The 24,328-nt window shown below is 42.0% G+C and overlaps 1 protein-coding gene across 5 annotated transcripts in view; it reads left to right on the plus strand.

Annotated features, from left to right (window-relative positions):
• Window positions 1-10,263: 10,263 nt before the first annotated feature.
• The window catches only part of unc13c (unc-13 homolog C (C. elegans)), a 79,420-nt gene continuing 65,355 nt past the window's right edge, over window positions 10,264-24,328 (plus strand). For 4 of the 5 annotated variants that reach the window (XM_078085253.1, XM_078085254.1, XM_078085252.1 and 1 more), the window contains exons 1-2: window positions 10,264-11,061; window positions 15,785-20,012. In XM_078085253.1, the coding sequence (XP_077941379.1) occupies window positions 15,929-20,012 (4,084 nt within the window). In that variant the 5' untranslated portion in view covers window positions 10,264-11,061; window positions 15,785-15,928. Of the gene's footprint in view, window positions 11,062-15,784; window positions 20,013-24,328 lie in introns of those variants that run through there. The other variant, XM_078085255.1, reaches the window with a different exon arrangement.

Consider the following 24,328-nt stretch of genomic DNA (forward strand, 5'->3'; position numbering starts at 1 on the left):
AGGCATGTCGGCTCCGACTGAGAAATCAACAAACATTCTGTCGCATTGGTTGATTTTGTTAATGTATGTGCGTTCATGTGTGTTAATCACATTGTGGAGCTTACATTGTAAACCAAGAGGTCTGAGGCCGAGACGAGAGGGTTGCTGATAGATTGATGCTGCTGAAAAGTGAGGGGCGCCAGCACTTAAAACTATGAGCTGAATAAACTAACTACCAAAGCACGGATCAAACCCTGAGACTCGATGGTCTTGCAAATACTTTATACAGTTATGGGGCTTGAAAGATGGGATTTATAGGATGTTTACCCTGTTTACCATGACAACATGGTAATCAAGCCTGTAAAAGAGTTGCAACCTTGATTAAATGTGTAAAGTGGGCACATTGTACAAAAGTACGACGTTAATGAGGCATGAAATCAACACCATTCCTCCCAAATTAAATTGCTTGAATATTATTACGCGATGCTCACAATAAAGCAATAAAGCTGAGTCTCAAAAAGCGGTACGTAGAAGTTTAATTATGACAGATTTTAGATTCATGGAAAGGTAAATGCCTTAAAAACGCGTCATCATCTTGACTCTTGTTCAAAACACTGTTAATATGAAACCTTTAATGTCCTGCTACTCTAACAAACAATGAATATTGTGTATTATGGTGAGATTTGCAGCATAGTTAAGATTTTTGTATAAAGAGACCATTTCTGAATGTCATTGACTTGCACGGTTCCCCCCATGTCAGGCCAATTAAAATGATAAAATGAAGAAAGACCTTCAGCTCAAACAGCCTGTGGTGAAAATCAATCAAAATATAAGACAGTGTTGACTGGCTTATCTATTCATAATGCCAGTTAATATATTGTAGCTTTGGATGCTGAGCATGGTTACACCCGAACACGACTAAAGACAATCTGAAATATGTTCCAGCAATAGATTGTTTCACATGTTGCAGCAGCCATTAGCCTGAATGGATTTCAAAGGGTTTTGTAATGGGAAACGTCATATAGTGCTGTAGTGCAAAAAGGTTATGAAAAATGCACGTTATAATTGATCGCCGAATCAATGTTCGGTATTGATCAAGGATCAAGTTGGGCAAGAACATTTTCATTGCAAAGTAAAGGGCGAGTGCATTATTTTATTTTGACAGCTTCACAGCTGTGTTTATTATAAAACTAGTTCATAAAAACTAGTTAAAATTAAACTAGAAAAATGTTCTCAGGACATTTTGGCGCCAAAAGGCTCTTTTTCCGAGTAGTTCTAAGAAGGTTTTCCCCAGATGACTCGTTGTAGGATAATGTGTGATGATACATATATGTACATAAACCCATATCAATAGCGTATTACCTACTGTAACGTAGATGGAGATTTTTAATTCCCTGAGGTTACTCTAACAATGCATTCTCTTAGATTATAAAGTAATTCTATTGTCACAATTTTAGTAAGTCATGTAACTCGGTAACTTTCCTTTATATTCAGATTACTGAAAGAAGAAATGTCAAAAATTCATGAAAATACTACTAAGTGAACCACGTCTTGGCGTCCGCCAGTGTCTCTGGAGGCAAACATAATTAACATCAAGCATATTGAATCGGGTCTTATGACCGACTGCTTTCATCGGACAATAATGGAATGAACCCAGATGGAACGGTCCTTTGACTCTGACACAGACCTTTGCTGATACTCGTGGTGGAGTTTATTCTCATCGAAGGCTCTTAATCAAATATCTTAATACATGCAATACTGTGCATCAGGGGCCTCGAATGGGTGCAGAAAGGTTTACCATTGTACTGCCAACTGTACTGCGCTCACATATTAGTCAGTGTTTTCATTGAGCATGATAGACGTTGTGCAGAAAGCATTTGACAGCTGGATCCAACCAGTTGCCACTCTAATGAATTTAACCATTATTTAATTGGCTGCACAGATTTTTTGAGGGGGAATGAGTGCATATTTGTCGTGGGATCAATGGAGCCATCGTGATAGGTGTGTCTAAGTTGCTGAAGCGGTGTGTGTAGCTTGGCACAATCGATTAATGTAGGGGGGATACGTTCACTTTATTTGTTTCAATTATCCAGGTGGTGGAGGTGGTGAAAAGGTGTCTCTGGATATTTGTTCAAGTGTTCAAGTGTAATGGCTAACGTGCAGCGGTGTAACGGACCGCTGTTGATCCGTACGGCTCCTCCGTCACGGTTCGGCGCGCATGTGAACCCCGGATTGATTACACAGTTTAGCGTTGACCATCACAGTGTCAAATAAAGTTTTAGTGCCAATCGGTATCTGTGGATTTTATGTAAAATATGCGGTTTAGACATCGGCGTTCATGCGTGTCCAATCTCTGATAATGTGACATCACAAATAAACAGTATAAATTAAACTAAACAGTGGCAGCGTAGCTGCTGGTTGTGGTCTCCTGCATCACTGGTTGATTAATACTCAGAGAAGTTCTCAAATGATTAATCATAATTTAGAGTGGTTTCTCCTTCACAAAGTCTCTGGCAGGAGTTGGTTTGGAGTGAGAGTCTTAGCAGGCACTCGTCCAACCTCAGCAGCAAACAGTGACCTGTTTTCTTCTTCCTATTTGCAAAAATACACAAGGGCTTTAAGACACGGCTTGCAATTAGTACATGTTAGCAAGGGGAGGTGACACGTTCAATGAACAAGTTGTTTTTCTAATGAGAAATGCCTTAGATTTATTGTGATGTGTACAGAATGACGATCTAATAATACATTATTTTTATACCTTATGCTTATTTATGTTCCTCTGATTATAGGATGTGATCCACTTACACTCCCCTGTTTGAGTTGGTGGCCATCTGGATCATTGTGTAGTTCAAATGTTGTAAATAAATGAATCAAGGGTGTGTTCTTTTCTATGTTGACTGTGCTTCACCATACTTTTAAAATCTGTCTCTGCTTGGTTTTTATGTAGTAATTGGTATACTACATAACAACCCCCCTCCCCCCATCCCCATCCCCCGTCCCCTTCAGAACCAAGATGGTACATCACGAGGGAATTTCAACCTAATATAAGGCTGGATTGGAATTGTCAAATTGGATAACTGAGGGAAACGATCCGGGAAGTTGTGTAAGTGGTAAGCTGTTCAAAATGCTCTAATGCAAAGGAAAGGAGCTTCAATGCTTCCCTTCTTAGCTCATTTAGCCTAGGAACCACTGGACTATCCTTTACCAAAGGAAAGGAGTTAATTACGTCCCGCAAGTCCCACAAAATAGCAACGTATCATTCAGCCGTTCACGAGAAATAATGATCATGACAGAGAACCGCAGATTGTGTGAAGTAACCGTTAGCAAAACAAATTTATATTGCACCCTTATTAATAAAGTAATACTTTGAACCTGGTTGTTTATGTCGCCTGCGTGACTCAGCACTCTAGACACAATTTGCACTTCATTGTGATGCTCTTGTACCTGATTTCTTATTTCAAAAACTAACTAATTAACTGATGGATAACTTGTGTAAATAATCACATATCAGTATCAACTGTAACTTTAATTTCTTCCACTCGCTCTCTCGCTCACACACAGGAGAGTTCTTCAGGTCTGGGTTCAGCAATGAGAGGGCACATTGATGATTATCACTAGAATTTACTCCAAGCGCTGTAAAGGCTCGTTACAATACAGCGTTAGCGGCACAGCTGCGTCAGCGTAGCACTCCATCTTTACTGTTTAGTCCTGCAGCCGGCTGCAGACGCCAGATAACACAGGCACAAAGCATGCTGGGAGATAAAAGTGTCACAGAATCAGCTGGGGCCCCCGTAGCGCCTTTCCTGTGCCTGATGTGGCATCAGCCGCTGGGAGGGAAGCGAAAGCATCTTTCCCTCCAGCTCTGATATAACTGATCAGCACTGCTGCAGCATCTACGATTAGCTTTTGAGGAGCTGCCATTTTTTTTCCCCCCGATCAAACGGTCACTTCTCTGTGTTGTCTCTCACACACACCTAAGCCGCCAGCAGCCCTTCACGTGGCGCTGATTGGTCCACCACTGCGTTTCGGACAGATGCTCTGATGCCTGACAGGAAGGCAGCAATGACGTCCTGCTCAAAACCAAAGGATGAGAAGAATATCAGCAGGTCTAAAGCTAGAGAGACGACTCGTACAGTAGACCACCGACTTAAATCCAAAGCGAAGGGCTTGCATTTTTGTCACAATCAGGTTGTTTTTTTAGCCTTGATTCAGATTCAGTTGTTTTTATGAAAGTCATGGAAATGTGGGTTCTGGATTATTTCTATAACGGTGCTTTTTTGTTTAGCGTATCTGCAGTTTAGCATACTGGACCCAAAATGAAAATACGACTATGAAGTCAAAAAGCTGACTCTTTAATTTGAGAGTGAAATAAATACACACTTTCCCCTATTTCTAAACACCAAACAGACATAAATGAAGAAGACAAACTGTCGGCAGCCAGTCCAGCAACTCTGTGAGGATGTTCTTGAATACAACATGGCTCGGCCTCATAAGATGCTGAAATGTTATTGCTTTTAGCAGATTCAATTTATTATGAAAAAATAAATCTCAACATATGTAACAATTAGAAATAGTTCAAATTAGATTTAAAAACTCAGAACTGTATATAAAAGAAGTATGGTACTCAATTTACACCATAACACACCATTGGATTAATTAACGCAATTCAACATGAGATTCAAATAGAGTTTTTATGAAACAGCTAAACTAATTAAAAGAATTAAACAGCATAGACATTGTTATCATGCATATTAAATGTATAACGTGGCATTAATTTCAACAATTCAGTACAAAAACGGTGCCCCGGGTGAGATGCAAGATAGGGAGCGGAGTACGTTACGGCAAAGATGGGGTGAAAAAACTGTTTGTAAATCTTCTCGCTTTATGTTTCGATGTTCTTAATGGTTTAATATGAACCACTTTGAATGGCTTCGTTGTTGAAATATGCTATACAAATGAAATTGCCTTGCCTTGCCTAAGCTCTATGGCGTCTACAGCATTTTTCAGCAGATTTTTTTAATATCTAGCAAATAGTGTTTTGGGTCCCTCTCACAGCTGTCCACTGTTTTCAGGGAAGCACAAGACCGAAGGAGAAGAATCCGAATAACCTGTGCAGAGAGCGTATAGTGATTAAGAGAAAAATAACTGGAGAGACCCTCATAAGTTAGCACAACACAGAGATAAATGGAGTGTGTAAAAAACCCACTAATTACATCGCATATATACCGTAAGCTCCTTTGAACATGTGACAATGTGGCAGCTTAGTGACTGCACTTGATTCTTCATGTTGTTGAGCTGAGTCGTCCCCCCACCACAGCGGCCAATGAACACGGCTTGGTTTTCTTTACATCAGCTTGTTTGTGCCTTTAATTACAGGCTGCAGGACTTGTTCTGTAAATATCCACAGAAAATGCTGTATAGCCATACTGTAGAATTCTATGATAATTGCCCTCATGGGGGATTCGATCGAGAGAGAGAAAGAGAAGGGGGGAGGAGGGGGCAGGTAAATCAGAACAGAGACACATTCATCACCGAGGCTGAAATGTAATTAGCCTGTTGTTGCAAAGGGCAGGCATATTCTCCGATGACAGACATATGCAAAGACACTTACAGCTTCATTGGGACAGCAACCACCCAGGAGGTCAGACTATTAAGCAGCACATTCGTCATGTACACACAATGTCAGGTGCACATACGCAGTTGTATGTGCATGAGGGAGAACAGTGTTTGTAGCATTGTGTGTTCTAACTGGACGGCTACATTTAAATTTGAGTGAGTACAGTTTTGCAAAGACAGACTGCATTTTGGGCGTATGGAAAGGTTTTAATTAAGGGCACAGGAATAGATGTTAGTGGAGGGATTTAACTGTAAGAAACAAGTGCAACTACTGTATTAGTGTATTTGTAAGCTTAAACCAACTTTTAGGTACAGTATTTTCTAAATGTAGTGCTCTGAGCAACCAATACAGTTTTTAGTTAACAGCTTAACTGTTTGGTCATCAAATATGAATTACTGCATGTGAACATTTTGATTTTCAATTTGTTAAAAAGGTGTTATTAATTACTCAATGTAGAATTGAATTAATGCACACAAAATAAGAAGTCAATGCAAAATACTGCAACAAAACTAGGAGAATTGATATGCTGACTTCAATACAAGTGATTGAACTAATTGTCCTGACCTTTTCACTTTCTAGTTACATAGTGTCTTAAAACATTAAAACAACTGGTCCTCTTCGGGCCCCATTAGTGCCATCAATATGTAAAGCTTGTGACTTCTATTAGTTCCTGGAGGCAGGCGCTAGTTAGTGAGGTTATTGAGAGAGAAAGAGGAGCAGGCCGTGGGAGGATAAACAACAGCGTTTGCAAAGGGACAGACAGGCGAGGTGAGATCGTGACAGATGGCTTTCCTCTGGACTTGGTCCACAGACATTTTAAACACACACACAAATACATTCACAGCCAGTATTCTAGTACTAAGAGATCCACAGATGGATTCCTGTTTATTAGCAACTAAGGAACAGTATAAAACACAGTTCAGAGTTGAAGAGACACTGCTCTACTGACCATATGACTATGAGGAAGTAGTTATTGCCATTATCAGGAGAAAACAAAACAATCCTATTTTTTTCACCTACATTACTGGTGATTTCTCACCCTGCCGTTTAATATTTGTGTAATATAACAGGGTCTATTCCCAGCCGCTAATCCTTGATCTTTGTGGAAAACGTCACAGGTTCAAGGAAAGATGGTTAAGAGAATTCATGAGGAGTGAGGAAAAGACAGCAGTGGATTTTGTAGAATCCGACTCCACTTTCACAAGCTGTAAGGTTATAATGAGACTGGAGACGCACGTTGACGTCAGCAACGGAACTACAATCTCTACGAAGACGGACTACAAAGAAGCGCGTCTTGGATGCCTTCTTCCATGTGTTGTTAGCCAATAAAGCAAAGCATCTGTCGGTGTTAATACATGTTAATAAATTAGGAGGCTTAAAAATAACGAATTTCAAACAACAGGTTTAGTTTTGAATTGAATTCTATTTTTAAATGAATAGCATATTGAGCTTTGGGTTGATTGATTTACGCTCCTATTTGTTTTCTTAATATAAAGCTTTGGATAGCAGCTCACCTCTAAAACTCATCTCTACAGTCACCATTGTGGATTACAGTCTGAAAAAACACCTCCAACTCCAACGGACGGCCAATCAAGGTTAGGGTGTAAACATTAGTTGCATTTGGTATGTTTGCATTTTGCTGTTGGGCAGCGTGAGCAGCAGAAATAATTATTTGGATTCCAGCTACGAAAGATTTAATTAAAAAAGCGCGGGGTTTCAGAGCAGGCACAAACTCTCATCCCAATTATTTATCCAACAAGACAGGTCAAATGGCAATACCATTACTTTCCTACTGAGGGGTGCAGGTCATGATTGGTTGCAAAAAAGGTTTCATGTACAAGTGAAAATGAATTGGAAAAAGAAAAAAAACAGGAATCTGAGTTAATTTGTATTGTCCTTTCAAAGTATTCAGTGTTATGCCAGACTTTCTCAAAAATTCCTCGACTACCTGCAGCAGAAATGTACCGAATGATCTTCCTCATTTTAAATTATTTACAATTACAGCTAATGGGGAATCGTATCACGATGAAACGCAAAGGTGATATTTGTCTACAATTTTACATTTGTTTTCAATTAGGTGTATTAAGGGTAATGCATATAATATGTATATATACTAGTTTATTCCAATGCCGCATTCATGTTAAGACACATTAACACCGGCCCTGAAGTGATAATTACAAAATATCCCCGAAGGACATTTTTTTCAGAATTTATTTTTTTTCATCTGGCGTTACTGTGCAATTAAGGAATTCAAGTGAAGCATCCCACCCCCAATGGCATTGCATTAATAAACCATACCTACAAAATATTAAAATGCGTGCTCCAGTTAGACCTGGTTCAGTTTAAACTCATAAATGTGACGAGTGTAGCAAACAAGTGAGTCTGTCATTCCTTTTGATGCACAGACACAAACAACCTTTGAAACACTAACAGTGTACAGTCTTATAGAAGCTCACCTACACGTGTTTCGACCTTTTGGGAGAAGACCCACACTGACACAAAAAGAAGCTGCAAAGCGTTTGAGGGTCGACATTATCAAAGTTTCCAATGATGTGGTACTGCTCCAGAATTGTCTTATTTTGTAAATAACTATACTGATCGTATCGTAACGGTGATGTTCAATGGGCACCTAAAGTCGAGAACTAGCATTACATTTGTTTCCTGGGTCAACTCCGATTTGCAGACTGTATTTTTCCAATTTCTTCTCAATTAAGAAATTCCAGGAACTTAAGCACGCTATGACTGATCCAAAAGCATCTTCTCCTCTCCTCCTGTACACCCCCGGAAACAATATAAAACCATTTGGTTTTATATTGTTTCTGGTTTCTGGTTCACCAGGTGCTAATATGATGAAAATAATAATCCACTATTGAGCTGAAGGCAGTGTGAATTGATTCCAGCTGCGTCAACAGCTGTGTGATTTGAAATGTGGCCTCTCTTCTCAACATGAATGTAAAGACATTTTCCTTCGAGTCAATGTTTATGTGCTAAATTCAATACTTCATCAACCCCCAGCTAACCCTTTATGCTTTGGTGGAAGGATTTTAACCACTAAAGGGCCATATAAAGGCCATCTGCCGGACTCATTAGTGCCAGCTTTCCTGGGTTTCGGCCTCAAGAGAATAAAAGGTCTTGACGTTTTGATTCTTCTGGGTTAAGATGAAATCTTCAAGTCTTGTTTGACACGGCGGCTCTTAAGCATACAAACGTGAAATCTGCAAGCATCTCCTCAGCGACCCAAAAAGAAACACACACACACACACACACACACACACACACACACACACACACACACACACACACACACACATTAGCCTCTACTATCATTAACATGGTTATCTGGAGATATCTTTCTCTGGTTCTGAGATTTATAGAGAGCACTGGTCATAGCTTTACACATTAGGGGGGAGGCGCCAACCCTTTTTTTAGGGTTCATCATTAAAGCATAATGGCTTTTCATATAATAGATTAATGAGGCCACAGCGAGGAGTGCACAAAATAACCTCAGAAAGAACAGGATGCTATTTGTTACACGAGCTTGGAGAGGCAAGGGCTGGAGAGAGGAAAGGAGGTGGGGGAGGGAGGAGGAGAAGACCTCAGGAGTCTTGGCTGGAGCTGTCCCTTGGCAGCTGAAGGCACACACCGAAACATGGCTATTCTGAAATAGAACGAAATTACCAATAGAAGATGGGTTCACCCAGCAATGTAGTATTCATCATTTTATTCAGACAAAAAAAACCCTTTCTCAATTTTCACTAGACTTAAATTTGTAGTTGTACTCGAGCGGCACCGTGTTGAATGTTTACACAAATCAGCCTCATCTGCGGCTGAACACAAGTGCGCCGCAGTGATTGGAGGAGATCATTTGGGTCAGAGTGGCTCCGAACCAGCTGAGGTTCATCTTTGCATTTGCTTTCACCACCAGTGGGGGGCGAGCCGCTGCCGTGCCCAACATCTACTCCATCCTCCTCCAACCCCCACCCGCATGCGCACAAACATCTCCCCTCAGACTCTCTCTCTCTCTCTCTCTCTCTCCCTCTCTCTCTCTCTCTCTCTCTCTCTCTCAGTGATTTCGCTAGGAGGCCAGACAATTAGTGGCGGTTGGAGGAACGCGTGACACACATCTCAGGATGGAGAGGGTTGCACGAATGGCAGGCATACTCATACTGCACGTGGGGGATGGAGGTGGGGGGGTTGTGGGGGGGGTGCAGCTGTGCAACAGAGACGAGGAAGATGGGATGGATTTTTGAGTGCTTAATCAACACCAAGGCACGGGGAGGCTGTGGAGTGATGTGGACCATCATGTGATACTCAACCTGCAATATTCCCACGTCATTGTGTCCGTCCTACTTTTTCCCTGTCAACATGAAGCAATTAGCAAAGTGTTACATAAGGACACATTTCGGAAAATGCCTTCTGTCGCTGTGTCTTGCATGAAAGTGTATTTTCTTTTTTGTTATACCTGTGGAATTTAGCCACGTGCATTCTTCGACGGCGATGGTCTTTTAATATAGACGATTAATCTGCAACGGGGATGCGCAATCATGTATGACGACATTCCCAGTGAGCGACGTAATTAGATGATGTGTGTGTGTACGCATTGGTTGGGTTGTAGCCCACTGATAGGAGGGGTCTTCGGTGGAGACTTTAAAGGCCGCCTTATTTATTGCACATTATTCTTCCACGCCTGTCTGTGGTGTTTGAGGATTATTGACCCATTGCGTCACCCTAATGTTCCCATCGGACTAGTTTTCGCAGTGGCGTGAACGCATTTCGACCAAAAGAAATGCACACTAAGGGACACACTTAAGCGTGTGTGTGGGTAGGGGGGGAAGAGGGGGGGGGGGTTTTTGCACAAGGGCAGGGACACTCATTCTCCAGCCGGGCAGCGCAGCCTCACTTTGGGGAGCCGCGAGCAGCGCCGTCTGCCTCTTCATCAGCGCCACAACCAGCCGGCCGTCACCCCATTTTGGACCAGACACCCCCTGCTGTGTCAAGGTCCACGCGCAAGCGCGTCTGGCTGTGTGTGCACGTGTGTGTGTGTGCGCGCGCGTGTGAGTGTTTGTCAGCAGCTTGCGGCACTAAAGGGTAGCGTCGTCGGTACCCCGTAGCGCGTACAGGGGAAGGTGTGGGAGGGGGGGGGGGGGGGGGGGGCACCGCGGCGGAGCGAGAGCAAGGTGTGTGTGGTGGGGGGGGGGGTGCAGACTTCAGGAGGAGGCATGGAGGAGGCGTGCTCGTCCGCGCGCGGAGGCAGGGCTCTGGGTTGTGGTGTCTGACGGACGCGGAGAGACGCTGTGAGCTCCGGTACTAGCAGGCGGCTGCGCACCGAGCCGCTCGCCGTCTCTCTCTCTCTGTCTCGCTGTCTCTCTCCCCCTCCCCGTCCGACCATTCGCTCGGGGAATCGACCCCACACGGCTCGCCGCTGCCCGCCGGGGTCCTGCACGGGGGGGATTCGACCTAACCAGGTAGGTGGAGCAACAGAGCCCATTCGGGCGCCGGGTGCGTGTTTCGCATGCTTGCTGCCGGTGGTCGTGGCCGCGGGGATCTTAACTGTGACTTCAGCCTATATGCCGTCTTGTTGCTTCCCTCCCACTGTGGCCCTGTCAGTGGAATAACGAAACGATTGTTTGAGGGTGATGCGATCAGATGGCATCATCTGTCGATTTAGCCGGGTTAAAAATACTGAAAAAATAAGGTGTTCAATCGTCTTGTAGTTTATCCTCAAATGTCCCTTTGCTCCCATTCCGATCGCGTCCCACGTTATGCTTCACGCACAACATGAATGTATGTGAGCAGTGCTGCTGTTTCACACCGAACAAACGCGATGAGACTGGTTCTCATCATGCCAGCAGAAAAAGGTAATATTTTGATTCATGAGGTGAGACATCTGCTGTGATGTTGGCTGGTTTCCTTGGGCTGCAGGCAGTTATTTCACTATTGGGAAATACACAGGTTAGGAGAAGAGATGCAGAGTGTAGGCTGAGGATGGGCGTGAGGACAATACAATCTGCACACACCCTCTCATGCTCATCCCCCACTGGTAAGCCTCGCTCTTCTCTCAAAAGCAGCACATGCATGCTTAAAAGCAATGCACAGAGACATGTGTGTGCATGCAAGGCTGCACAGCAGGCATGCACACATTACACATGTACGCCAATGCACACTGGGCGATAAACCATTCTCATGTGTTCTGGAGACATGACGTAACACATGAGCATCTTCTCATTTGCATCTTTTTGTGAGTCTCAGAGAGAATGTTCAAGGGAATTGAACATCACGTCGCAACGTTGCTCACAGCATGATAACCTTAAATTGGCACAGTTGGGCTTTCATCAGGAAAGAAGATCAGATTGTACTATTGCGAGAAATAGGTTAGCATGCCTCCAACTGACACTCATTTTCATTATAAGAGAGTTGAGGAGACTGTACAACTGTGAGGCATTGAGTGCTTTAGAGTGCTCCGCTAATCAAATGGATTTGAAAAAAGTGGGTGAAACAGGTCCTTGGACATCAGACTAGGGCCTGGGGGAGCAATGTCTCAGAGTATGATGGGTGGGTGTGGCGGCCTTTTCTCTGGAGGTATCTTTAGTCTGACTAAACGGGAGGTGCTCTCCCTCAGGGCCACAGGAGTTCCCGCATTCATTTTGTCACAGTTGCAGGAGAGTATTTTTTTTAATTGTACAGTACAGTATCTTGCCATGCAAGTTTATTCAGGATCATTATTTTACATTGACTGTTGGAGGTTCAGTGCCTTGCTTAAAGGGACATACAGCCTTTGATTGGCAAATTATGAAACTGGCCTTTTATGAAGAAACTGTAGAAAAACTAAAAACACAAAGACTATATATTCACAGGCCTGTAAAACATATAACATGCTTGAACACATATGATGTAAAATAACTCAATAGTTTGCAGGAGGGATATACGTGGTGGCCATTAGTGGGCAGGGTGTGTGTATGTGAGAACACACTACTAAAAATGCAATGTTTGTGAATTATCCTTTGATACAACAAACGAGTGGCTGTCCACTTATCTTGACATAGGGGCAGTAGAATGGGCTCTTATCCTACTGAATCTGCTTCTATTACAAGACAAAGTGAGGATGAACAATAATGGCATACTAGATTAGCCTAAATGCAATTCCATTCTCCCATGTGCTTTTCTTGTCATGGCTCGAAATAAATGGTACTATTCAATTTGAAGCCCATTTCTGAGTCTGAGTCTATGCGGGTTCTATGGTCATTTGATAATGCATGAGTAGAATAAGGTGATCTGGTTATCTGTCATCCTGTCATTCTAAAACAAGCATCATCACATGATGCTGACTTTACCTTTTGGGTATCATCAAGTGATTTGTGTCTCATCTCTTTCTATGGAAAAGGGTGAATGACATCACAAACACATTTGCTCAAAATAAATGATCATTCTTTATTAGGTGTGTTGTGTGTGGAACGTTTTTTGATATAATGTTCCATGATGGTAGAGTCATTCAACAAGAAGCATTTTCAGAAATGCTTACGTTTTCATTTTCAACTAACGTCCCCTGAAGCAAAATCCATTTTTTGTGATAATGAAATGAAGCATTAATAGTAAACGGAATGCAAAGTAAAAATGATTGACCACAAACTCTACAGAACTTCCCACTTATGTTTGCACATAAGTAGTTTTCCAAACTATAAATTGACATTTGAGTAACTTTGTCAAACAGTGAAAAAAATAGTTTGAAATTCAAGTACTACATAAGTAGTTTGGAACATAAATAGTTTGGAAAACTACTTATGTTCCAAACTACTTATGTACAAACTACTGGGCGCTGGTTTTTAGCACTGTCGCCTCACGGCAAGAAGGTCCTGGGTTCAAACCCGCCCAGAGCTTTTCTGGATGGACATTGAGGTTTTCTCAATGTTCCAATTAATGTAGTGTAGGGTTTACTCTAAAATTGCCTGTGCATGTGAGACTATTTGTTGTCTTTCTCTATGTCAGTCCTGCTATTGACTGGCGACCAGTCCGGGTTGTACTCCGTTGCTCGCCTGATGCTAGCTGGGTTTGACACCAGCCCCCTCTCCACCCTCGAAGAATAAGCAGTATAGAAGATGACTTACTGAATTGGGCACCTTGAATTTCAAACTCTTTTTTCACAGTTTGACAACCTAAAGTTACACAAATGTCAATTTTGTCACCATAACAGTTTCATCAACACTAACAAGACATGCCATGGAGATATCAATTAACTGCAGCCTCTACACGCCCACACGCTATTTGAAGAGGTCAAGTCAGTCAAACTAGGAAGACCTGCGTTGGTGTGTTCATGTCTTACATTTTCAACTTAATTGCAAGTGTTATCATTAGTGTAGGAAATATGCACCATACCATTGACGAAACAGTAAATTCAACAAGGATCTAGCTGATTTACCTGTGGTCTATTCAGTTATCTGTGTGAAAATGCCATCACACTCCTACTGTAACAACTACAGGTGCCCTTTAAGCAAGGCACTTTACCCTCCGACACTTAATAATTAACACAATTTTCCTGTGTTTGTATTTTTTTTTTGCGTGAGGATAGAGATCTGAATGAGAACTAGAAATGCCAGTGGAAATTGTTGAGGTAATGTCAGGACATATTCCAACGTCATCTCGTGTGAATTATTTATGAGAGGGACATTTTTGTGTTGTGACCCATCAGTTGGAAAAGGCTGCTCTTGGCTTTACAATCCTCAACAAAAAACTGAGTCATGAAGTTCCTCATTTCGTCGTTGCATTCGATTTATGTTATGCCCAAGTGATCATTTGTCTTTTGTATTCATAGGATTCGAGACAATACTTACCTTTGAACCTACCAGGACTGTTTGGGGAAATCATTTTCTCGGAGTCAATAATTTACAATTTTGTAAAAGCTTACTGTAGGTCAAAGTATCTTAATAGCATCAGTTAGTGAACTCATCCATTTGGTTTGACCTGTCAGAGTGACATACAGTCAAGCCCCTTGCTTTCATCAGTCATGAATATGAAGGATTCATAGATGCTTGACAACCTGGCATTAAGTTTTATTCGCTAATACCTGGTCCTTACCTAAAGAGTATACTATGATTCTGTTTCGCACACTCATTTGAAGTGCTCATGTCTCTGTGGTCATGAGACTGTAGACACATCAAGGTCTGTACCCCTGAACTAATGTGGAGCAGCTGTCAGATTCTCGACACAGAAATCCCTTTTTCAACTCAGCTGGCCAGTTTCACTCTATATGAAGCTCACACCTTTCAGGGCGACTGCGAGCTGTTGAAAGCTTGACGTTGCGTGCAGCATGATCACTTCTTATTGAGACTCAGATGGCCCGGCATTTCCTCCTCGTCGCAGCTACAGCTGTAGTCTGCGGCGCATTTACATTTTGACACCTGAAAAGGTTCAGGTGCTGAACCATTCCAATTAAACTAATTGGTTACATTAAATTATACAACACAGATAGGTCACTACCTATCATTTCAGTTAGCAAAAACGTTAAATAAAACAAAAAAAACAGATTCTATACCTGATGTAAATAAAGACTTAGCCACGCCTTGTGCCTTGTTGTTTCATCTGGCCAAATATTCATTTATGAGGAACACATTCCGACAAGAGTATCGTTGCACCAAAGCATTTAGAATTATTGACTCTCCTGCTTTAGCAGCTGGATTCATCCATGTAGCCGTTGTCTACTGACCTTGACTGACACTTGCAGTGTATACATTCATGAATTTGCACACAGTCATGTAGACATGCAATTGATTAACCTGCCAACCCCTTCACCCAATACCATACGCTCATATACCCAATGTCCTCCTTCGCTCTCTTTCCTTCTCTCTATGTCAGCACCTCTGGAATAGGTGTAGGTGATGTATAAGTATAGAAGGGACGGGAGGCTTGGATGTATTGTGAGATTTGCCATGCACCCAACATACATTCTTTAAAAATTAAAATAGTGTTTGAATGTTCAAATGAATAATGAGATTTATTCCTGCATCTTAATCAGGGTTTTCCTTGAATAATAGGTTTGGGAATTGCTTAATGAGGACATTTTTACATGATGCATGCGAAAGATGAAACCGTTCGCTGTTCTTGTAATTGCAAAGTAGTAAGGGTTATTCCTGCTAGTGTTTGAGTGTTAACTTGGTATCTGCAGCTAAATTCTAAATATTTTTTTCCATCTTTCAGAGGGATGTTCCATTTCGGGAGGAAGGCCACTGGATTTAAAAGCATTTGTGACTCTATACTTGGACGGTTGTTTTAGCGAGTCAGAGCCGGGATCCGACAGCCGCTTTCACTAGATGATGAAAACTGTTCAAAGGATTGCCATCCATGGTTTCTGCCCTAATAAATACTATATCATCCTACATTAAAAAGATTTGTAAAGGAATGTTTACAAAGAAATTGGCAAACCCAATAAAGAAGAAAGAGAGAAGCGAAAATAAAGAGCCCAAATTGACCTATGATTTGCAAGCCCACCATCCAGCTCTCTCTACCACACTGAAAACCACAGTCAAAAAGATTTCCAAATGCTCTTCGGCACGTAACATTTCGCTGGAAGACGACGACGGAAAGTACGACTGCTCATCACTGTCACCCACTTTCAGTTATCGTGTAGCTATCGCAAATGGACTGCCGAAAAACTCGCTTTTTTTGAATAATAATGAAAGTATCTTTCCGGGAGTTCTTTCAATCGATGCTAGTTACTCTGACTCTTTGAGTGAGCCAAAACTTGTCAGGAGATTCGACGAGCATAAATCACACACTATGCCAGTAAGACGAAACAGGAAGAGCCTCATCAGTTTGGCTCCCTCTGATGGCAGCTCCGAGGGCGAGCGAGTGGAACGCTCGAGTCTTCACACACTTAGGCTGGGTGCCCTACGGAAGCTAAGAAAATGGAAAAAGAGTCAGGAATGTGTCTCCTCGGACTCTGAGGTGAGCAATTGGAGGAAAACCTTGGGAATCCGGAGCAAGTCCTTGGACCGCGCTGGACGCCAGCAAAAGAGCTCAACCTTGGAGCCTGGCTCCTCCTCCACAGGCTGCATCAGTCAGACCCAAGATGTCATGGAGATGATCTTTAAGGAGCTCCAGGGGATCAGCCAGATAGAAACGGAACTGTCTGAGTTACGTGGCCATGTAAATGCCCTGAAAAGCTCCATTGATGAGATCTCCAGCAGCGTGGAAGTAGTTCAGAGTGAGATTGAGCAGCTTCGCACAGGATTTGTCCAGTCTAGAAGGGAAACGCGAGATATTCATGACTATATCAAACAAATTAGCCACCAGGCCAATAATTCAACCTTGAGGTTCATTAATGTTCCCGAAGAAAGGTCAGAAAAAACAGAGTGTCTAATTTATAAAATTCTAAAAGACAAAATGGGTTTCATTGATGCCCATAAAACAATTAAGATTGAGCTTGCTCACAGGTTAGGGCAACAACGAGAATGTTCTAATTCAAAACCCCGGCCTATCATTGTTATTTTTGCAACAACTCAAGAGCGGGACATAGTCTTGAAAAAGTGCTATAAACTCAAAGGAACAGGCATTACAGTCTCTACTGATAGCTTAACTCCTGATGGAAAGGAGAGAAAAGACAAAACAATGTCCTCCTCACAAACCTATGAAAGCATGGATATAAAGGTCTCAGGAAAGGATAAGGTGGTGGAGAGTGATGACTGGGACTCAATGGACAGTGATAAAGAATTAGATGAATTAAGCCGAAATAAATATGCAATGGTTATTTCAAAGCCCACACACAAGAGCAAATCAGAGAAGAGGCGATCCCATGACCACAGCCGGTCAGGAGAGGAAGCGGGCTACTCAGGCGCTGTCCGCTATGCTGATGACTCTTACTATGACCCAGACAAGCAGGCAAAGGCTTACTACTCTGATTTGACCACAGGTTGGCTTTCTCAGAGTGACTATTCCACCCCTAAACTCAGCCGCTCTGAGTCTGACTGCTCAAAACTTTGCCAGTCATACTCGGAAGACTTTTCAGAGAGTCAGTACTTCACACGGGCTAACGGCTGCCCGCTGCTGTCCTCCTCAGATCAGGAACTGTGGCAGAGAAAACAAGAAGACATGGCTTCCTCCTGGTACGCTAGCGACAGTCACCAACTTAGTCGAACATATGAACACAACGAGGTTGAGACCACGGAAACTGTTGACAGTGGGGTGAGCAATGGATTGGTCGGCATATCTGGGGACAGAAGCCACTACAGCGGCTCCCAGCTGTCCCTGCAAGGAGACTTATCACCCTGGAAAGACTGGCATCATCTAGAGCAGGGTGCTGATTCTGGCTTGGAAGCTTCCATAGAGGTTAGCAGTCCCTTTGACCCATCAACCATCCCTGGTTTTCCAGAAAACATCACCAAATGTCAGGAGGTTGATTTGCAATTTGAGGGAGATGAAGATTTCATGATGCTCGACAGAGAATCTTCACTACCACCTATAACCACCCACATTATTGCTCCCGTCACAGAACGTGAGCCTGTCATCAAGACATCTGCCAGGCAGTCCAAGGAGGGAAATAAGCAGATCACAAAAGAAAACACAAAAACATCATCTAAAGAAATACATAAAACTGCTGCTAAAACTGCACAAAAACAGACAAAACTTGCACCTAAAGAACAAGCAAACATCAAAATATTGCCTAAAGAAAGCTTAAAGGTATCTACTACTGTTTCATCTAAAGTGACCACTAAAGCGGCTCTTAAAGAGTCACCCAAGGAGATTCAGAAATCTGCAGCTAAAGAGTCCTTTCAATCCCTTCCCAAGGACATCCCCAAAGTTACACCTAAAGATGCAACAAAGCCCGGTGTTAAAGAAATATCTAAAGTCACGTCAAAGGTAGCTTCTAGTGAGGCTGCTAAAGTGACACCTAAATTGATCCCAAAAGACAGCCCTACAATGACTCCTAAAGAAAGTCCCAAACAGTCACCTAAAGAGAGTCCCAAAATAACCCCGATTGAGAGCCCTGTTCTGACCCCTAAACAGTCCCCTAAAGAATCTCCTAAAGAGTCTCCTAAAGTCATCGCTAAAGATCTCCCACAAAATGCATCTATCGGAGGTCTGAAAGTTGCTGCTAAAGAGGTTACCAAAGAAGCTGCAAAACTTCCACCAAAGGAGGTATCAAAAGAGGTACCTAAGGAAGCATCTAATGAGACTAGTAAGGTACCCATTAAAGAAGTTTCTAAGATTCCACCTAAAGAAGTCTCAAAGGAAGCCACTAAAGAGAGCCCTAAATCATCCCCCAAAGAGACCCCTAAAACCTCCCCAATAGAAACCCCCAAAGTAGGACCTAAAGTAGTCTCTAAAGATGCCCTCAAGGAAACCCCCAAAGTAGGACCTAAAGTAGTCTCTAAAGATGCCCTTAAGGAAACCCCCAAAGTCATTCCTAAAGACAAATTCCCTGAACTGGATATCAATCATAGCTTCCACCAGAACCAGAGTAAGTCTACGACCATGTACCGCAGTCAGAGTGAGATTCGAACAGAGAAGGTGGAAGAGGTGCCTAAGTCTTGGAGCAGTAGGCTCAGCATAGATCTCAGTGAGAAGTCCTTTGGTTTTGGCTTCGGCTCTACGCTGCAAAGGGCAAAGTCAGCTTTGGAGGTTGTTTGGAAGTCTGGCCCTCAAACTCCTACCGCTGCTCCTCCTGAGGAGACTACCAATTCATCATTTATGGGACGTTTCCGCACCCTGTCTACCTCTGGTGTAAATACCTCTAGTGGTACAACAGACTCCGACGCGGAGCCCGTCTTCAACAGGGCAGAGGAAGATAAAGCAAGAGCAGAGGCAGAAGCCGGGGAACAACAAGTGGACGACGAGACGCACTATGTTGAAGTAATGGAGCAGGTGTTGGCTAACTTGGAGAACAGATCTAATACTAACGAGACAGGGGAGACGGATGAGACTGCACAGGAGTGTGAGACTTCTCAGGACTATGACGTGTCGGATGACATTGAGGGCTCTCAGGACAATGACGCCTTTCAAGATTTTGAGGAGCCTCAAGATTTTGAAGCAACAGGAGACCACGAGACAAGTAAAGAAGCATGTGTTCTGGAGTATGATTGCAGTTTAGATGAAGAGTACAGTGAGGAATTTGAAAACCAACTAACAGAGGACACTGCTGAATATGACGCCATGGTGGAGTACGTGGATGTAGAAGAACCGGATGACAATGACGTGACAGAGGAGATGGAAGACGGGGACGAGGAGTTAGAGGACATAGAGGAGATCATAGAGGAGGACAATGAGGGATCTGAAAAAGTCGAGCGGGAGGATGAAAACAAAAATGTTCCAGAGGAGAAACCTACGGAGGCCCCACCCAAGAAACATGTGAGACCCACATTCAAGGAGGCAGCACTGAGGGCCTACAGGAAACAGATGGCTGAACTGGAACAGCAGATCCTGGCAGGAGGTATGACTCTCAATTTTTTGTTTGCCAGTGTCACTTTCATTTTGTATAGTTTGAGAAGGCTTTGCGATGGCGATACACGGTAGAACCATAACGGTAACTTAAAGCTGTAGTCAAAGAACTTGATAGAAGGTTCTTGTGTTATAGTGCACTAACCACAAGTTGTTAATCCTTACCATCACCAACATCTCAGCTTTGGCTGTTTTGAAAAATCATGGTTTTGTTAATGGACTGTTTGGACATTCAAGTTTGCTGTCTGAGACCTGTCAGAAGAGACAAACAACTAGCGAACATGAACATCAGGGAAAGGGCAACTTGGTTTAACTGGAAAGATGCACCAATTAACTATGTCTTATGTGATATTCAAACGTATTTTACATCATCTTGTTTTTCTCCGATTTTCATTTATTTTGAGTGGAACAAACTAATGAGAGGACTCTCCCTGGATGGCAGTATTACAGGTGGTATTGACGTTGTATTTGTTTGCCCATGATACAACTCTACATTCTCAAATAGAGGATTGTGGCTAATGAAAATGTTTTTCTGGTGGTTTATCATTCATTATCCACTAAAGATTTTACATTATAGAGTCGGATGGCCTCCAAAACTGCCATCAACTCTTCAAAATGAATAAAAAGATAACCACAACTTTGCTATGGGGTGTCATTACGTTGGCACTGGCTGGCAGACATTTAAAGCAATTGGAAAGTGCTTTAGTCAATTTACTTACCACAGGGAATGTTCTGTTTGCACTGCGTTGTGTTAAGATATTTTTCAGTTTCTACATTTAGTAGAATATTGTGTTCTATGCTCTTAAAAGTCTTTGTGTCATTGTCTTGGCTTGCTGCACTATCTTTGAATAGAAATGCAATGAAGCTTACGGCTTGTGTAAAAAAAGATGCGATTGGAAATCAACGTAGATTAAGATTTAAACATTAAAAGAAACAGACATTTTCAATAGAAATGAAAAAAGAGACCAGGGAATAACCACTCTTACTTAAATGGAAAAGGCTCTTGACCTACATGTGTAGCTGCAGCTTTGGTTCTCATGGTGAGGAAGGCACTGTTGTTCAGAGAATACAGGTTACCTCAAGACGTTTGAAGTGTGACGGATCAGTGCATAAACCCTTTTAGAGGCCACCTTCACCAAACATCCTGCACAGAATGTTATTTACTGAGAATCTTACGTTAGCTGTGATTCTCTGTCATATAATAGCGTTGGTATTCCTAACAATGTTTTAGGACTGACAATCTGCAATTTATAAGAGAGATAGTAAACCTAAAGTATGCATAATCATCAAAAGTATTAGTCTTATATACACATCATTACCCTCATTATTCAGTCTTATCAAATGTGCCCTTAACACTTAATAATATAGGCATAAAGGATGCACCAATTATCTCAATAATGTAAACATCGCACTCGGTGAAACAGTTGAAAAACACACATTCATGTAATGGTGAAATGAAATCTAAATCACCTCAATCGTGGTTTTTATTGAACAATCGTCCGTTTTTGTTCTTATACATTGATGAGAAGAGCTAAGAGTTTATCCGACAGTCTACTTCACAGCGTGTTTGACTCATTGTGTGTAGTGATTTCTCATCGTTGACCCGTGCATGTGCGAACTGAGGCATGCTGCAGACTGCGGGCAAATGACTCCAGATTTAAATGTGTGACCAATTGTCATTACTGTCCGATGGCTATTGGCTCTGTTCTTTTCTTATCTTTCGTTTAGTTAGTTGTCTTTAGTATTCGATGGTCACTTATTGCTTATTAGTGTTTTCCTGTTGTTTTAACATTAACGAAATGTATCCACATGTCATAGCAGTTGTTAGTTTACCCAACAAATCAGACACTATTGAGACAGAATGAGACATCACTATAAAGCAAAGAAAGACAAATGTTGTATTTGTTAATTTGGTGTGTAGTGAGATCTTTAATTAACATATATGTATAACAAAGTCCGCCTGCTTGCTTATCCTCCTACACATGAAGTGTGTTTTGATTATTTCTTTAGCTGTATTCCCATGTTGCTAATGAAAGGTCATTCAACTTGTTAGTGGGAACTCTTCATTGTATCTGCTGAACACCCTGAGCTTAAATTACTTTCTTACACAGCTTAGTTTATCAAAACAAAAAAAGTAATTGTATGCATTTTCCCTCTGAAATATCGCACAAAACATAAATAAAATAATAATAATCTAGAATTGATAAGTTTGATGGACGATAAACATGATTAAAATAAACCCACTGGATTTTCCCGTTTGTATGGCCGTGGAGACGTATTCCTAATTTACCCGTTTCATTTTATTATTTAGCTAGTAGCGAAGTTTACAATCCTGCAAACAGCTCACACTTTAAAAAGAGTTGGAATCCCTTGAGGTTCTTCATATTATGTAAAAAATGGTTCATGCTCTAAATAGACGTTTGTTTAAATAAGTGTCAAAGTGTAGTTATGCTACACCTACAATTTAGCCAACGGGGCTCGACACGGGAGCGACTGTAGACACGCACACTGTGCATCCGCCCCTGATTAGCGCCTTGCCTTCGCCTCGTGCTCGGAAGCGTGCTGGCCGGTCTGTGCGGGAACTGTTAAGGGAGTCTCAGCTGTGCTGCCACTTTTGCCAGGCCTGTCTTTAACCGGCTACAGCGGTGTCTTTATTCAGATGCTAATTCACACTCCCAAGGGCATTCTGTAACCAGGTCAGCCTTGCTTGGAATATTTATAGAGGTCTGCTGCGAGTGAGGTTTGCTGCTTGCTCCTGGGAGAGTAAAGAAGGTGGACCCTCTTTATGCTTAGTTCACCATTTCCAGAGAAAGTGTTTGAAACATGTTTTGTTGTCGGTTATTGTTGTAGGTGATCAGATCCAATTCAAAGCCCTAACTAGTTAAGTATCCCTTTTTTTATTTTTTACTTTCGGTACATTTTAGATCTCAGTTTCCCAAAAAAAGGAGTGCATCTTTGATAAGATGAGGGTCAAACCCTATTTTACCCCAATGCTCTATTCCTTGTTCGTGCCTACAAGGACTGCATTTTTTCTGCCAAAATAGAACATGAACCCTCTGCCATCAGACATCAGTCGCACATGGGTTGGTTATGTGATACTGTCTAAGGCTCAGATCAGATGAACAGGATGTCTACAAACTGGCACCATATTTTTATTTAATCTAAGCCTCGAGGGCTACATCCTCTGAACACACACACATTTCCCTTATGTCTCGCTTTTTATCACAAATCCTGTAACACAATGATTATTAATGACGCACAGATTGAGGAAAACTTTAAGTTGTAAAACTTAAAGTTAATCTTAGTAATCACCAAAGTAATCTTAGTTTTGCTCTCCTGTCCTTCAAGCGAGTATCAAAGTGAACAAATGGTCCTCACAACCGCTACGTGACAAAAGAGGTACAAGTAATACATCGCTTTGTCTATCTATGTGATGATTGCTACACAAATCTGGAAACAGAAGGAAACTCCCAAGCACATCATATTAATCTATATTTTGAACTGTAATAAGTTACTATTTAACAATGTTCACATTCTGATCATGTTGAATTACAGTTCAAAAAGAATAATTGGAGCCGTTTTTTAACGGAGAGCTGGTTCAGTGTCTTGCAGACAGACATTTTTAACCAGAACCCCAAAATCTGCTCGCCATCGCTTAGCCAGAGCTAAGTGTAACTCAAGTGTTCTACGTTGTTGTAGCTGATGAGTTTTTGTTGCCAACCACATTAAATAGCAAAGATGAGGGGTGTCTTAGTGGCGACTAAAGAGAGATGAAAATGCACCGTCGGTTGAGCTGCGCTGGCTGACTGAATGCTTCAACGTTAACACTATTGAGTAAAACATTTGTGCCGAGGCAACGTTATGAATATTGAGTAGGAAACAAAGGAACAGGTGTTTGTGACGTCCGTGATGGCTCGGTTCCAAGGTAAAAGATGTTAATAACAAGTGGGCTCTTTCTGCCGTGGCATTTCACAATGTATGGATTTATTTGGTAATGGAGGAAATAGGTATTTATTTGGTTTAAAGATGCACAAGCCCAGAAGAACATTTTGTCAAGTTAAGCATCTACAACCGGGGAAGATTTACCTCGAAAAAACCAATAGTGGCTGCTGGCTGTGGACATAAACCTGTGGGTTTAATGCCACTGTGAAGGTCACACTGTCGCGACACACCGCGGAAATATGAGCCATATATATATATACATACATACACATATATATATATATATATATATACTACATTACATGTCATTTAGCTGACGCTTTTATCCAAAACGACTAACAATAAGTGCATTCAACCATAGGGATA

The sequence above is a fragment of the Gasterosteus aculeatus genome, chromosome 12 (assembly GCF_964276395.1).
Source record: "Gasterosteus aculeatus chromosome 12, fGasAcu3.hap1.1, whole genome shotgun sequence".
Classification (NCBI taxonomy): domain Eukaryota; kingdom Metazoa; phylum Chordata; class Actinopteri; order Perciformes; family Gasterosteidae; genus Gasterosteus; species Gasterosteus aculeatus.